This window comes from Mesoplodon mirus (assembly GCF_964341445.2).
Source record: "Mesoplodon mirus genome assembly, chromosome: 3".
NCBI classification, from domain to species: Eukaryota; Metazoa; Chordata; class Mammalia; order Artiodactyla; family Ziphiidae; genus Mesoplodon; species Mesoplodon mirus.
Window position 1 is genome coordinate 46059059 of NC_138978.1, and position 17418 is coordinate 46076476.

Here is a 17418-nt window from a genome sequence, read left to right on the forward strand (position 1 = left end):
CAGGCAAGTTACTTAACCTGTCTGTGCTTCAGCTTTCTCATCTGTAAAATGAGGATAATAATAACACCTATCACAAGGGTTGTTGTGAGGACTAAAGGAGTTAATGCAAACAAAAGAGAATAGTGTTGGACACACAGTGTGTGTGATAGTTTTATCCAGAATCAGTGGGGAACATTTAGTATCAATAAACTTTCAAGATAACTGAAGTTTATTCCCTTAATTTAATCTTATATAGACATTATCCTAAAATATTTTCCTTTTCTGTCTTCTTAAACACAGACATGACAGCTCTTACTTGGTGAGTATCTGCCACGTAACAGGAATGAAGACTTTATATCCATCATCTTTAATCCTCACAACAACCCTGCCTGGCAAGGACGTCGGTGTCCCACGAGCAGACCTGAGTAATCAGGGCAAGACCACTACCGTCCAGAGCCGTCGAGACTCATCAGTATTCACAGGGAGAAACTGAGGCCCACCCAGGACAGCCAGGGATTTGTTCAAGGTCACACAGAGGGCCAGTGGCAGCACCAGGACCGCAACCTGTGAGCCACCTGTGAGGGCAACTCAGGTGAGCTGGACCTCAGGTGGGCTGGGAGTCAGGTTTGGGCAGCTACGTCTCCCCTCAGTAGTGCTGTTCACGCACCTGATGCTCCCCAACGCTGGTCCACTGAGGATCAGAGAGGTTAAGGGATTTACCCAGAGTCACACAGCTAGCAAACAGTAAGGCCAGGGACCTTCTCAGGAAGCTGCGATGCATCAGGGTTTTCTTTGAGAACATTAGTTCTTGCTTAGGGCCTGGGGTTGCTCTGTTTGATCTCTGTTGATGCTTAGGCTCAAATGGCTGCTTTTAAGGCCAGGGATGCAAAAGGCAGCCTGGTGTGCTGGAAGAGTAGGTCTCAGAGCCAAGGCACCTGGGCTGAGGTCTTGGCCAAGTCACTTCCATCTCTATATACCTCATGTTATCTATCTGTTTTAGTGTTGTTAAGTAGGGTAACGTATACTAAGCGCCTTAGTGCCAGGCTCAGAGAAGTTCCCCAGCAAGTGTCAGCTATTTTTCCTTGTCTTTTCCTTTTTACAAAATAACTCAGTCCTCTCAAGTTTTGACTCCAGAGGAAACAGAAAGGAGAGGCTGAAACTAAGCCCTTAGGTCTTGGGCAACTGAACACATTCCATACACTTATTGCAGTGGGGAAGAAAAATAGGTGGGGTCTTCCAGCAAAGACACACCTTTCCTCCACGAGATAATCCTTTATAATAACCCATATACACAACAGTAGGACCCACATTTCTTACTTGAAAAGAGATAATTTAAAAAATCAGTGGCTTTCTTTTATCTTGTGACCCAGTATGTATTCAATAACAAATTCTGTTTAATGATTTTTAAAATGCTGATCAGTAACATACTGAAAAATCTACAAATGAAATACAAGGTTTGCTTCAACATGACATGAAAGGGAAGTGTGTAGGAATATAGATAAAATAAGATTGGATGTGAACTGGTATTTATTGAAGCTGATTATTGGTACGTGAGTGTTCATTCTGCTTTACAGGCATACCTCATTTTATTGTGCTTTGCTTCACTGCGCTTTGCAGATACTGCATTTTTTACAAATTAAAGGTTTGTGGCAACCCTGCATTGAGCAAGTCTATTGGCACAATTTTTCTATAGCATTTGCTCACTTTATGTCTCTGTGTCACCGTTTGGTAATTTTTTTTTTGAATTTTTGAATTTTTATTTTTTTACACAGCAGGCTCTTATTAGCTATCCATTTTAGACATATTAGTATATATGGTAATTCTTGGAATATCAAACGTTTCATTATTATTACACTTGTTATGGTGATCTGTGATCAGGGATCTTCAATGTAACTACTGTAATTATTTTGGCATTTTTAAAGCAATAAAGTATTTTTAAATTAAAGTAGGTACATTATTTTCTTAGACATAATGCTACTGCACACTTAACAGACTACAATGTAGTGTAAACACAACTTTTATATGCACTGGGAAACGTGTGACTCACTTTATTGTGATATTCACTTTACTGCGATGGTCTGGGACTGAACACGCACTATCTCCAAGGTACGCCTGTACTACTCTGGTTACATTTTTTCCATGTTGCTCGATTTACTAAACTGATTTCACAACCCAACTAAGGATTTACAACCTGCTTATTGAAAAACATCAAGTTAGAGAGTAAAATTATGCACATCCCCAAAGAATTCCATATGCTACAATCATATTAGAGTGCCTTTATTTCCTTAAGGTAGCATTTTCTCAAGATTCGTTTAAAGAGGAAAAAAAAAATCCAGCTTACATGTTCAAGCCATTACTGATTAAATATCAATCAGAAATTAAGGTTATGAAGGAAAAGCTTTCTAAGGGGTTAGGATTTTAACCTGAATGTGATGGGAATCAGTGGCATGTTTTATTACAGGAGTGATAGGGCAGATTTTGATTCTAGAAGAATCTGACTGCAACACGGAAGATGGTCTGGAAGCAGAGAGAAAAACAAGAGATTGGCGGCAAGGAGATTAGGAAGCTTTGGCAAAAGCCTGAAGAGAGATGATGAAGACCTGAATTGGGGGAGTGGCACTGGGGATGGAGAGGACAGATTTGAGAGATACTTAAAAGGCAGAATTGTTAGGTCATGTTGACGGTTTGGCGGAGAATGAGTCAGGGAGAAGGCCTGGCACATATACACTCAATAAATGACATCATCAATGAAAGGGTGAAGTCAGAGCCCAGGGAGTGAGATGTTTCTCTAAGAACTCATAAACTGGGGAAAGTCTGCCTTAGAAGGAGTTAAATACAGAGTCTACATACATGATGAAAGCAAAGATATGCAGAGTCACCCCTAAGAGACTTTATAGCTACCCAACCAGCCAAACCAGACTGTAACCTGATCAAACATATTAGTCTAAAAAATGTGTTCATCAGAGGGGCCAGGCAGCCCTGGCTGCAGAGAGTGAAGAAGCTCACAGGTAGGAGGCATCCAAGCACTGGCAGGGAGAAGGAGTCTTATTCAACCAATTGTGAGCACTTCAAGCCCTACAGCAACTTCTACTGGAAACTGACATTTTGGTCTTTACATCAGTCCCTGTGAACTTGCTTAATGGGAGCTTTGTCTCTCTTCTACTGATGAAAATCAGGTTTCTAAACTTGAAGGTCAGACCTTGGATAAGGTTGAATTTACTAAGTAATGAATGTCACTTAAATGAGGCTCCCTGGGAGACTGTCTGGCAGCCTTTTTCAGTCAACAGAGCTCTGACATCAAATGATGTGGCCTTGTGAAAGCTGTGTTTTTATGGTTATTGTTTTGTTTTAATTTTGAGTTTCCATCTACACTTTTACTAATGCTAGGAGCAGAATACTGTGTCCTAGGGACACCTCATCTGGGAAGCCTTCCCCAGTCCTCTCAGCCAGAACTATTCTCTCCTTCCTCTGGGTGTCCCAGCACTCCTATCATAATCTTCAATGTGCACTGTTGTGAAATTAACTGTAAGTAATGTCTATCTCCCCCACTATACCACTGATGGCCTCATATGAGTTTTCTCTGTCTCTGACCCAGCACAGTACCCAGAACACAATACACCTTAGCAAAGGTGAACGGAATGATAATGATCTTCTCTGTGCATTCCCAAAACTCAGATGATAAAGGGCTTTCTGGCAGTAAGAGGTACAATATTGAGCCATACATCAAAAGTATTTTAATATAAGTTTTCTTCAGTAGAGCAGAGTGATTAAGCATGGGTTCTGGATCTAGACTGCCTGGGTTTGAATCCTGGCTCTGACACTTTTTAGCTCTGTGATTTGGGCAAGTTGTTTAACCTTTTTGTACCTCAGCTTTCTCATCTGTAAACTGCAAATAACAGTAACTAACTTAAAGGATTGTTATGGACATTAAAATGAATCAGCATATAGATCTTCCTTGACTTATGATGGGGTTATATCCCCATAAACCCATCATAAATTGAAAATATCATAAGTCAGAAATGCATTTAATACAGCTAAGCTACCACATCAGAGCTTAGTGTACTCTACCTTAAACATACTCAGAACACTTAACATTAACCTGCAGGTGGGCAAAATCACCTAATGGAAAGCCTATTTTATAATAACGTGTTGACTCTCTCATGTAACTTACTGAATATTGTAGTAAAAGTGAAAAACAGAACAGTTGTCTGGGTACTGGGTGGCTGTAAGTGTACTGGATGTTCACCCTTGTGATCGTGCGGCTAACTGGGAGCTGTGGCTGCTGCCCAGCATCATGAGAGAGGATTGTACAGCACATTGCTGGCCTGGGAAAAGAGCAAAATTCAAAAGTCAAGGTATGTTTCCTACTGAATATATTACTTTTGCACCATCATAAAGTAAAAAAATCATAAGTCGAACCATCATTAAGTTGGGGACTGTATATTAAAGTGTTTCAAATAGTACTGGCACATAGTAAGTGCTGTTAACCTGTAATTATTATTTTTAAAAACTCTCTTTATCCACAAGAAAGATTAGAGGTGCTTTACACTATGAAGCAGAAGCGACAGGTCAAGTACAGAATGACAAGGTGTAACAGCACCGCAAACTAAATGAGTACATCTAATAAGACGTGCAGGAGAACAGAGAGACCTGGAAGTCAGTCCCTATTCTAGTGGTTCTCAAAGCGAGGTCCCCGGGCCAGCAACATCAGCATTATCTGGGAACTTGTCAGAAATTCAGATTCTTAGGTCCCACTCTAGACCTACTGAAATCACAAACTTTGGGGATGGGGTCCACAATCTGTACTTTAACAAGCCCTCCAGGTGATCCTGATGCTTGCTGAAGTTTGCAACCACTCCCTTCCCCTCACCACCCATATCTAATCAGACTCTAAGGCCTGATAATTCTCTTAAATCAATCCCCTTTTCTCGGGCCTCAGCCACAGCCATATTTTAGGTACCTACCATCTCACCTGAATGACTCCATCAGCCTTCACCTGCTCTCCCTACCTTACCTGGTTTCCTTCTAAAGCAATCCTCCAAATCACTACCAGTGAGAACTTTCTTACACACAAACACAAATATTTCACTCTTTTGCCCACAAACCTACTCTAGTTACACTGAACTACTTCAATACTTGCTGTTTGCTAGCACACTATGTCATGTGCTAGCACACTATGTCGTGTCCTACCACTTTTTCTTTATACAACCATGGCCTCTGCCTAGAATGCCCTGTCCCTGCATCTGTGTGGCAAACTCTCCAAAATCTACTCTTTGCTTTTTTTTTTTTTTTTTTTTTTTGCAGTACGCGGGCCTCTCACTGTTGTGGCCTCTCCTGTTGTGGAGCACAGACAGGCTCTGGAGGCGCAGGCTCAGCGGCCATGGCTCACGGGCCCAGCCGCTCCACGGCATGTGGGATCCTCCCGGACCGGGGCACGAACCCGTGTCCCCTGCATTGGCAGGCGGACTCTCAACCACCACGCCACCAGGGAAGCCCCTTTGCCTACCTTTTAATGTATTCTTTCCAGAGCTTTGCCAGCACTAATAAATTATTTTTTGTTTTTGCCAGCTTTTGTGGTTTTAAAATTTGTATTTCTTTAATAAAAGAAAGGTTGGCTATCTCCCCTATGTTCCGATTTATCATTTATCACAATATTGGTAACTTACACTGGTTGAGTGCTTTCATGTGTCAAAAACTGTTCTAAATCCTGGTAAAGATTAGATATGAAAATGAATTAGGAAGTGTTTTATAAGATGCCACGTGCTATGTAGTAGGTTTATTTCATTAATCCTCAAGAGCAGAGATTACATGGATTATTCTATTTATGATAGTTCTCCTCTGGCTTCTCACCTTTAACAGGAATAGAAAGCACTCGTCAAAATGGTAGAGCCAGTCTCCTGGGTTCAAATTCCAGCTCTGTCACTTACTAGCTACATAACTGTGGTCTAATTAGGGCACCTCCTCTGTAAAATGGAGACAAAAATAGTACCTATACATTACAGGGTTACTTTTCTAAGGATGAAATGAAATAATATACGCAAAGCACTAAGGATTCTGCCTGAAGCTCAATATATGTTATCTGTTATTATTTATCATGCCCTGTTCCTAGCATTTCCTATAGGCAATATTTTTTTCACACAAAAGGAGACAAAGCACGGTAAACTGGAAAGAGTATCATGTTTTACAATCAGAGAGACCAGAGTTCAATTCCTGGCTCATCTACTTATTAGCAGTATTATCTGAACCATATTATTTTAACTTTTTTGTTGTTGTTGTTGTTATTATTTTTGCGGTACGCGGGCCTCTCACTGTTGTGGCCTCTTCCGTTGCGGAGCACAGGCTACGGACGTGCAGGCTAAGTGGCCATGGCTCACGGGCCCAGCCGCTCCGCGGCATGTGGGATCTTCCCGGACCGGGGCACGAACCCGTGTCCCCTGCATCGGCAGGCGGACTCTCAACCACTGCGCCACCAGGGAAGCCCTATTTTAACTTTTTTGAGCCTCATTTTTCCTATTTCTAAAACAGGCGATAATAATAGTACTACTTAGGGCTTCTGTGAAGATTAAACAAGAAGACACACATAAAGTGCTTAGGTACAGTGCATTCAATAACCAATAGCTATTTTCACTATTAATAATAACATGGCTGCATTTGTTTGATTAAAATAAATAATATTAAAAAGCTTTCAAACTCAAATCATTCAGAACAATCCTGTGAGTTGGGTATTACGATGTTCATTAGAAGAGGTAAATGAGGCTCAGGGAGGCTAAGTAACTTTGTCAAAGTCATCTTTCCTAAAAATGGCAGACCAGGGTTGTCTGAATTTTTCACACCACAGTGCCCTCCTAGAGTCCATGTCACAAATCCTCATTCAACAAATATATACACACCACCCACGTTTCAGGCACTGTCTCTATGCATACCCGTTTCCTATCTTTCTTTCAAAAAAACAGGACATGTCAACTAAAAAATAGTTAACATTTATTGAGTATTTTATTCTATACCAGGTACTGTCTCAAGCACTTTACACATATTAATCTGTGCTGATTGTATGCCTACCCCTCCTTGGACACAGCATGGACATAACAGAGAACCGTGCAAAACTCCATTTCAGATAGGATGTATGGATAGTATGGTTTATTATAACTTAAAGTTTATTGTTCTCATAATTACAGGCTACAGTTTAGAAGTTTGAAACATAAGAGAAAATTCTATAAAGGGAACTCAAATAAACCTGAACGAGTAGGAAGAAGATGGTTAAAACTTCGTAAGTAGTGTCACTTAGCTCTCAGGAATACTTATCTGTCCTGTTCAAGCACAGGCTCTGGAGCCAGAGTCAACAACATAAAATATAATCATAAATGACTCTAAGACATTCATCCTACACAAGTGAGCATGGAGATTTATATATATATATATATATATATGTATATATATATATATAAATGTATATATATATATGTATATAATATATACATACTTTAATATTATATTGGTCCACTGAGTATACATATTTTAATAAAAGATAAGAATCTATGTAATCCAGTTAAACACACATAAGATTAAGGTATACTTATTACATCGAAAGTTGGTGTTTATAAGTTACAGATATTTAGTACTTTCCAGAGTGTTCTTTTAATTAAAAAAAATATTTTAAAACCATTTCAAACATCTGTTCATTTTCCCAGTGCAAAAGAAGGTTGTTCAAGTCAACTTACCTTGTTCCTAAAGTGTAAGGAGAAGAAAAAAACCCCAAACTCACTACCATTCACAACTCCCAATACTACTTTCTCAATCAACTTTTGCAGTACATCCTTATAACTGGATTAGTTTATCAAAATTAAACCCTTGTGATTATGATTCAGCCCTTACTTCATATGTATGACTTTTATGCTGAAATGTTTTAATCTATAAAAGTAGAAAAAAGCTAGCAGTGCAAGAAAGTGGTTCAAATTTATTTTAAACTGCAGCAATCCAATTGTGTGTGGAGAGAAAAAAAGCACCATTTCAAGATGAAATGAACTGGATACTGTGGAATTTATTCATAGGCTAGGCAACAAGTTACTCTGATTAACACAGATCAATACCACCTTGACTTGGTAACCACAGAGATATTTAATTAGTTTTTAGGTGCATTTTCCTTTATCTTGGTTTTCAATACATTATCTAAATCACTGATTCATGTTAAAAAAATTAAGATTACAATTTACAGCCTACTTCACAGTCCATTTTAAATTCAGCTTGTCTGCTAGGTCAATTTTATAGGAGATAGGCTTTTAACACATAAAGAGCTTCGATAATTTGGCAGGTCTCTTCTCTCCCAATTAAAAAACACAAAATTTTTTTGCTAGCCTGCCAATTTTGTAGGTGAAAAACACAAAGAGAATAAACTATTTTAATCCACAAAAATGGACAAAAAGCAATAATATGATTTAATACATGTCACTTTTTTCAGTTGTATTCAGTGAATGTTTTTACATTTCAAGTAACTGAACCTTCATTAAAGAAAAAAAATATATATATGTATACAAAAAGTTAAAGTACCTTCCAGTTCTAGCTTGCTAAAGTTTCTTCTGCAAAAGTAGAAAAATAAACCTACCATGAACTAAAGAGGACAGTGCCATGGCAGTGGCAGAATGGCTGCCAGGTAAAGATTTTTGCTTACCTTATATTGATGGGTATATTTTAAGTGGTAATTTTTCTCCACTCTCTAGTGCTTAAAATTATGGAGAGGTATGTGTTTATCTAAAATTCCCTAAGTCCAGAGAAGAAAATTTTAAATATATTTCACACATGAAGCTTTAAAGTTTTTATTTAGGAAAAGATTGAGTCTGAAGCTATAATGGTTCAATCTAAAGCATCCCTTTTTCGATAGTGGAGTCAATTTATGCAAAATATTTTTTCTTGTCTATAAAAATCAAATTGAACAGTATTTTGATTATAAGGAAATACAAACATGTACTTTAAACTAGCCAATTTGCTCTATCATAAAAGAAATAGGATGTTCTTTCCCTTCCCCTCTTTCAACCATTCAAATTAGGGGAGAATACTGGCAACTTTAAGAACCCCACTGGCTATCATCAGAGTAACTACAGAACAAGGGTAGCAAAGGGATGAAACTATTTCTCTATATTCCAGAAGGCAGAAGCTTGGGTGCTCTAGCTTTCCAAGTAAAAGTAGCACAGGCAGGCAAAAGCTCACATTAAATGCACACCAGAACGGGGGCCTAGGTGAAGTTATCTGGATTACCGCTTTTACAGGGGGAAAAAAAGGACAAATCTGAAATGGAGTTTAAAAAAAACAAAAACTTTTGTCACATTTACAGGAATCTCAAACCTTTTGTATTCCCATGCTCATAGGTAGTTTTGATACACACTGTAAATAGCTTCAGTATTCAGGAAGAAGAGTGTTGTGTGATTGACAAAGAACAGGAAAATTCTTCATGCTTCTGATATTTCAGATTTGCTGAGTGCAATAGCCAGTTCTAAGTCTTCTTGCTCTTGCTGATTCAGTCGGGCAAGCCTCTGCTCTTCCTCTCTCTCACTTTCCCTCTTGGCCCACTCAATCATATCTTCTTCAGAGGGATACTGCCATTTAAAAGACAAATGAACAAACGAATAAATTCATGAGCAGAACAAACACAAGAAGGAAAAAGAACTTTTGCGAAATGATATTTAACTATTTGTTTCACCTTCTGAAGGACTCTGTAAATAGTCCTGTTACTTGTTAATTTTTTTTCTGAAAACACATTTAATCAGTTATTAAAATATGATTTAATCTTAAAAATTAATGCAGTCTACAGATAGTCTATAAAACTGAACATTAAAACATCATTTTCTTTAAAAAGTGGAAATTCTTAAGGTGAATCAGGAGATTTAAAAACAGGAGAGGGCTAGCATTTTTATCTAATGTGAAACATTTACTACTTCAACTTCAGTGATTATCCTCACATGATAAATCATTTTCAACTTAATCCCACTGGTGATTTCCTACCTTATCCTAGCCCTTCAGGTACAGAAAAATTATGAAGCAAAGAATATCTATACATACATAAATTTTGTTATACATAAAATAAGAGTACTGGATATACTAAATAAGATGTGAACCTAATCATTTTTTTAATGTATTATAAAGATTTCAGTAGATATTGAGAACTTTTTGATCTAGTCTAAATAAAACCTTAATGCTGGTAATTATTAAGTCAAGGAAATACACTTATCCACCCGAAAGAGCAACCGTGGCAGATACTAAATAAAAAAATTCCACCCAGTTTCAAGTCCTGTCATATAGAAGAATACCATAATAGGATGAATACCATAATAGGATGAAGTGAAAGAAACTGTCAGGCTTTTTGAAAATGGTAGTTTTTTCCCTAGGGAATTAGAGGGCCTTTGAAACTTATAATACTTAACAAATCTCTCATAATTAAAAAAAGAAGACATTTTTATTATGAGCTGCTTAATATTATACTATACTGAGATTCTGGAATATGAAATAAGCAAAATGCCTTAGCTATTGTTCAAGACTCATTCCAACCAGGTTTTGACTTGCTGAAATCATATTTAAGATATTAAATGCCACTAACTGCCAGAAGGTTATTTTATATTAAGAGGATTATACTAAGAAGAGTAATTCTGGATTCTCTGCTTGAAACAACTCAAATTCCATCTAATAAAAGGCAGTATAATTCTGACACTCTCCGTTTTCCAGTATTCAAAATACTGATTCCTATTCTGCTCCTTTACATTCAGAGGAAGCCACTGAAACTTAAGAGTACAGATTCAAAAGTTGGGTAGCTGAGACTAATTCTGTCTGCCTTAGTTGCATACAGATTCCTGCCTACCTCCTTTCTAACTAGAAATGGCTGCAGGGATAAAGTGACAGGTTGAGGGACCCAACGCTACACTGAGGGAGACATTAGGCAGATTGTGGTCAGAGTCACCTGGCCACTAGATCTCTTATTTCTAAAATCATCTCAAGTGCTTAAGGTATTAAGTAGAGGAAAATTGCTTTGTTATAAAATAGACAGCGATAATGAAGGTCATTCTACCTGAAAAAACATCTGGGAAAATGAAACACTGTTAGTTACTCTAAGAATTAAAAACAAAACAAAACAAAACAAAAAAAGCCTTGTTTTTATGTAAATAATGATGGAATACGTGTCATTGCTTAATGTCCGTCCCTCCAGAGTGACACTTTAAGTTGGTTGTCCCATTTCTGTGATCTTATAGACCCTACCTATGGTCTTGTCACAGCATTCTTCTATTTATTGTCTTTACTGGTCTGCCTATGTTAGTCAGCTCTGGGAGGATGCAGAGTAAATATGGAATGCTAGTGAATTAGAGCCCCCCAAATAATTAAAGATTGTTTAGCTGTTAACAATCATATTTATTTAATAAAACCAACATTTACTTTCTAGGAACACTATTATATGAAACCAGAGTTTTATTTTCAATTCAAAGAATTCCTGGCCCTATCCTCTCATAGTTGTTGACTGGTCTCCAGAAATCATCAAGGCTTTATACGCAAACACACAAACACAGTTACAAATACACAAACTCATTATTGGCATTATTCATCCAGAGGGCAGAGAGCAAATGACTCTCTAATGGCCCATCATCCGTAACAATTTGCAAGATAATAACTGTGAGAATTTTATTTATATTGTTTACCAAGATCAAGAGAAGGGTTTTGCAAAACAACTGGTATATATCCCAAGAATTAAGACTACAAAAATCATTTGAGCAATGAAATACTTTTAGAACCAGCGAACAGAATCAAACAGAGATTTTTTGGTTGGGGGAAGAATAAAGATCATTTTTAACATGTTGGTAAATTTAGTTGAAATAATGCAAATTTGGCAAACTCCAAAATAATCTTTGAAAACTCCTTAAACTGTAAATGGAAAGATTTCCCCCCAGACAGCCCATTCACAGTACTTACAGCACTGAAGTTAGCAAAACTGCTTGGGTCAGCCTCTGTACTGGTAGTGGCGGTAGAAGAAGAAGTGAACGGGTCACAAAACATATCAGGGTCTTTTTCCTTGGGGCTATCATTGCCTGGCAAAGGCTGAAATGGATCATTCAGTTTAAAGGGATCAGAAGAATCCAAGTTGTTGATGGGTCTTTTCCCTGGATCAAAATCATTACAGTTAACTCAGCCAGCAAATATGGCAAACACAAACACACAAGAACATGGACACAGGGAGCATTAAAGAGCTGGGGGTGGGGAATGGGGGTCAGTACCTCAAACACATTCTTAATATGGTCTTAAACTATCACAGCAACACTCTGTCCTCAAATTTTCACACACAACCTCTCAAATACATTCTAGCTCTATGTAGCTAAATGGAAAAATAGCAAAGAAAGGGGGAAATGGGCCGGGAATCTTATCTGCCCAGAGAGTTGACCTTCTCTTCTCTAAAGCAGCATGTTCCCAAGAAAAGAGAGAGGAATGGACAAAACAGCAGGAGAATGACGAAGAATCATGACAAAAACGGCCTCTGCTGTGATAACCTCTGCCTGATACAGTTATCCACTAGTGGCAGGAAGGGCAAATGAGCTTTGAAAAATGCTAATATTCTTCTGATTTTCCTCTGGATCTATATGTAACACCTGGGAGCATGAAATTAAAAACTACCTTGGCAAAGCCCACCTATTTCTTGCTATTACAATATTTCAAACTGAAGAATAAAGAGAATGCTTTGAAGCCCAGGCCCTAAATCTTTGTGGCTGCTGATCAACTAAATCTTTTACCAAACAGCATACTGTTACTTATTAATTCAGCACCATTTTCAAACAATTTTTCTAATTTTAAAGACTTAAACTCAGTACTTCCTGAAGAAAGGATAATAAGAACAGGTGCTAAAATATCTTCAAATATACATATTTTCCTAAAGATGTGTTAAGCTGTAAGAGCAGTCATAACAACAGATTCTTTCTGGCACTATAGCAGCTTACAAAAGGTGTTCACATCTTATATCTCAAAGGATCTTTCCACAATCCTGTGAAGGTAGGCAACATTAGAATTAATGCCACCATCTAATAACTCAGATAGCTGAGGTTCAGACATATGAAGTTACACACTCAAGATCATAGAGCTAGTCAGAGAATATCCAGAATTAGAACCCAGATCTTTAGGCTGCAGTTCAACAAACCATCTTTCTTTCCTTGATTTTTCTACAGTGATATATACTCACTTTGCTGAAGTCTTAGATTTAGTTACCGCACTAGTATATTAGTTTACTTAGGATTTTAAAAATAACCTCACTATTGGCACCTTACTGGTATAAAACTTAAATGAGCAAATTAACTATCATTTTTTAAAATATATTCTGACAACCTTACTCTCTGGTGATATATGATACACGCTACTTTTCCTTAAAAGATAAAAATAACTTGTTCACCTGATTTTTCAACAGGTAGCTGGGTATTAACAATTTTATTTGCAATTCTTTAAATCAAAGAAAAAAAATCTGCCCAAGAAATACCATAGGGAGGCTATTATGAAAAGGCAAGAATAATATTCTAGAACTACTGAGGCTGAAAATTTACCACAGAATGATATATGGTTAAAACAATAATGTACCAGATGTGCCTTCTCACAAGTAGTACTACAACTATTCAGGGGATTGCCTTTTCACCACTTCTCATGAACTTTATTATCTTCATTAAAAACAAACAAACAAACAAAACCCCTTCCTTTTGTATAGTGCTAAACAAACAAACAAACAAAAACAAGAATAGTAAGAATTTGTTTCTAGACCAAAAACATCACTTTTATAAAATAAAGCAGTCTCTTATTAAGTCAAGTAAAATAGTATTTTCCTTCAAGAAAAACAATACTTTCTTTTAAAATTCTGATACCGAAAAGCTGAATTCTGGATACCAAAAAGGCCATATATTCTCACATTAAAGGACTTAAGGAAGACTTCACATTTAGCAGGAAAAAGAAAGGGACTTCAAATTAATCTTCGCTTACAGAAATTTATTAAAATACCAAAGCGCAGGAAACTGTTGTTCAAATGGTAATCAATGAGCTTCCAAAAAGTAAGAGATTTCGTTGGTACTTTCCTTTTTTCATTTACTGCCTCTCTAAAATGATTTAAAGAGAAATTAGCTCTTGCTAGAAAAATAGTTCATGACAGTTACACAGGCTGGCTTCTTAGGCACATATCTGTAATTCTGCCTTAAGGTCAGAACAGATGATAGCAGCAGGCTTCTGCTGTGTTTTTGGACTTGTTTTGTTTAAGGCCCTTTATATAAAGTCTACAAATAAGACCCACACAATACTTTTCAGAAAGAAAAAGGAAGTAGTTGATTTAGGAAAGGTATCAACTCTCATACCAGGTGGTGGTGGGCAGGGTCTTGTTGGAGTTCCAATCTTTGGTGGCAGTGCTGGGGGTACATCTTCATTTTTGATGGATGTTTCCTCAAGCATATTTTTTGTAATGACCATATTGCTGATGGAGCTTGATGTGGCTGAACTAAAAGGATCTTCATTGTTGACCTTTGTTTGAAAAGAAATTACTCATGGTTATATATATTATGTCAACCAAACTGTACGCGGTTATGGAGCATTTGGAAGAGTGATCTTCAGTATTATGCAGCTTTAGCACTAACATTTTAACCTTTGCATTCAGAACAAAAATGGAAAAAAAATTTTTAATTGTTCTATATGAGTAGTGATTGTAACATCACTACTTATTAAGAGCAACAGATCGTACCAAAACAAGCCAGCTCTGGATTAAAGGTTTATTAAGATTCAGGTGATACAAAACCATTGAGGCCCTTTATAAAGGGACTAATATATTTTTCCTCAAGTGAATATCTGATCCAAATGATAAAGGAAAAAATACCAATTCCACACTTGCCAATGCACTTAAATATAGGAAAGATTTAATACTAAAGTCAAAGAAAATGGCATCTTAAAAAACATCAAAGACAACCTGAAAGTCAATTTTTTTTCTAAGCAAACTGATCCTATGGCATAACTCTTATTGTGGGTCTGAAGACCTGGCCTCTCTAATACATGGAGTAATGAAAGATTCACTTTTCTATAATGAATTGGATATTACAGTTTAGGCCAGTGTTTCTCTAAAGGAGCATGCTGACATTTTGGGCTGGATATAGCTCTGTGTTGTGGCGCTGGACAGGGTGTTGCAGGGTGTTGCACAACATCCCTGGTCTCTATCCACTAGATATGAACAGCCCTCCTCCTCAGCTGTGACAACCGAAAATGTCTCTAGACATTGCCAAATGTTTCCTGGGGGGTGGGGGTGGGGGGAATAACACCCTGTTGAGAACCAATGATAGAGACAGTGTGACATATACTCTAAGTTTACTCTTTTGGCCTGAATCAATCCTAGGGCTACATTGGAAAACAGGTAGTGGACATATAGTCCACTACCTAATAGTGCTGGGCTATTAATTATCTTAATACTAACCTTAACAGTCTCAGAACATAAAATCAAGCAACCAGTACAGAGAGGATGGAATGAATGCCCAGATTTTACAGCTATTGACCCAGAGTCAACAGGGGGAAAATGTAGTTCAATTGGAAGAAACATGTTTAAAAAGACCGAAGACTCTTAAAGTTGTTGAGCAAACCTGCCAGTAGAAAATTATAATTATCTGCACCATCACCATTGTTTTTGTGCACAGAAATGTCTACTTTGATTACATCTTATATTTCATTTCTGTCTGAAATCAATGTTTGCTGTGCCTTACTGAAATCAAGTTGCAATCTCTGTGAGGGTCAGGTTATAAAATCGAAAGGAAGGATCACTCCTTTGGTGGAAACACAGTATATTTTACTTTCCTACTAATTACTGCAGATTACCTTTGACAATGTGCTGAAGTCAGCAAATCCATCTTCAAACGATTCATTTCCAAAAACAGAAGCAAAGGGGTCTGTGGCTAAAATGAATAAAGAAAATCAATGCAATAGGACAGAAAGACATCAAATTTCATGTCCTCTTTTGGTTAGTAACATTCAGACAAATGAAAAATATCTAATGCCAAATATTAGTCCCTGAATTTAAGTCCACAAAAGACAGTTTAGCACACTGATGAATAAATTAAGAATCAAAACCAGGTGAACTAACTCTAGGTAAAGTGTTTAAGGCTTTGGAATACACATCAAATAATATAGCTCCCGTGTGCTTAAACTATTTCTAATAAAGACATCATGAAGTAAAAAAAACTACACAGCATTAATTCCACATTTCACACACACCCTTCAAGGTCCATTTCAAATATTACCATATCCACAAAGCCTAGAATAACCTAGGTGTCTCTACTTCACACAGCAAGAAGTGATTTCTTCCTTCTTTGTGGCACTGACAGCATTCTAGTTTGTATTATGGTTATCTGTGATTGATATATCACCCCTACTAGATTGTAAGGTCCTTAAAAACAAGGAGTAACACTTATCCAGTAAAGAATGAATGGTCAAAAAAGATTCATTGGCCATATATAAAACTGAAGAAAATAAGTAGAGTTCCTATGTCTGAAAAGCTCATAGTATAGTGACAGACATATACACAAACAATAATAAAATAATCTTAAATGAGCTATTAGAGAGGTATAAAAAACCTGTAGTAGAAGCCATTAACTGTCTGGGAGAATCGGGAAAAGCATAAAATAAGCCATTACATTTGACCTAGGTCTTTTAAATAAGGGATGGAGTCTGCTGAATAGATGGAGGTGGGGGAGAGAAATCTATTCCAGGCAGAAGGAACAGTAATTGCAAAAGCAGTATTTAATCCCTGCTCCACAGGCATGAGAAGTTATCTGCTCCATCATAGTGCACTTAACAAATAGACTAACATTTTCAACTGGAACAAACTGACTTACTTTGAGATAGGTTTTGCCTGTTCAGGCATAAAGGCTACCAACAAGGTCAAAGAATATTTATAGGAATTGCTGCTTGATATAGGAAAGCAGAAAGAAACAAAGGAAGAAGAAAGTGAATCTCAAAAGAGAGGGTAAGACAGAGCAAAGAGGCACAGAAAAATGCTCCCTGTTCTTCCTTAACTCATCTTTACATCAAATCAGTTTTAGGACAAAGTGTGCTCACCCACTCATTTAAATGTGTAAAGCGTGCCCTTACCTCTAACAGTGAGTACACCATGGACATAAACAGAAGAGGGGCAAGGAAGATATACATTATCTTTGTCTTGTCACCAAGACAGTCATGAGGTGGGTAGAAGCACAGAGAAAATCAGTCCTTTAGGGACACACCAATAACTCCGAACGTGAAGAGGATGTTGAGAGTCCAGAGTTACAGGAAATCCTACAGCTTTAGCCATAAAAGATGGTTTTGTATTACTACGTATCTGCTGCGTCCCACAGCCTCAGGCCCTGCCTAGTCACGGGTGCTGTTTCAGGCTTTCCCTTCTTTCTCCTCCTTTTCCTGTAATTCCTGATGCAGTGGCAG

General features: G+C 37.4%; 1 protein-coding gene across 1 annotated transcript in view; it reads right to left on the bottom strand.

The window, feature by feature from the left end:
* Window positions 1–6943: 6943 nt before the first annotated feature.
* Window positions 6944–17418, bottom strand: part of EPS15 (epidermal growth factor receptor pathway substrate 15) — a 170222-nt gene continuing 159747 nt past the window's right edge. Inside the window, exons 22-25 of the mRNA XM_082613362.1 lie at window positions 15820–15896; window positions 14325–14487; window positions 11923–12110; window positions 6944–9566 (exon numbers count right to left, since the gene is read on the bottom strand). Of these exons, the coding sequence (XP_082469488.1) occupies window positions 9420–9566; window positions 11923–12110; window positions 14325–14487; window positions 15820–15896 (575 nt within the window). The 3' untranslated portion in view covers window positions 6944–9419. The remainder of the gene's footprint in view (window positions 9567–11922; window positions 12111–14324; window positions 14488–15819; window positions 15897–17418) is intronic.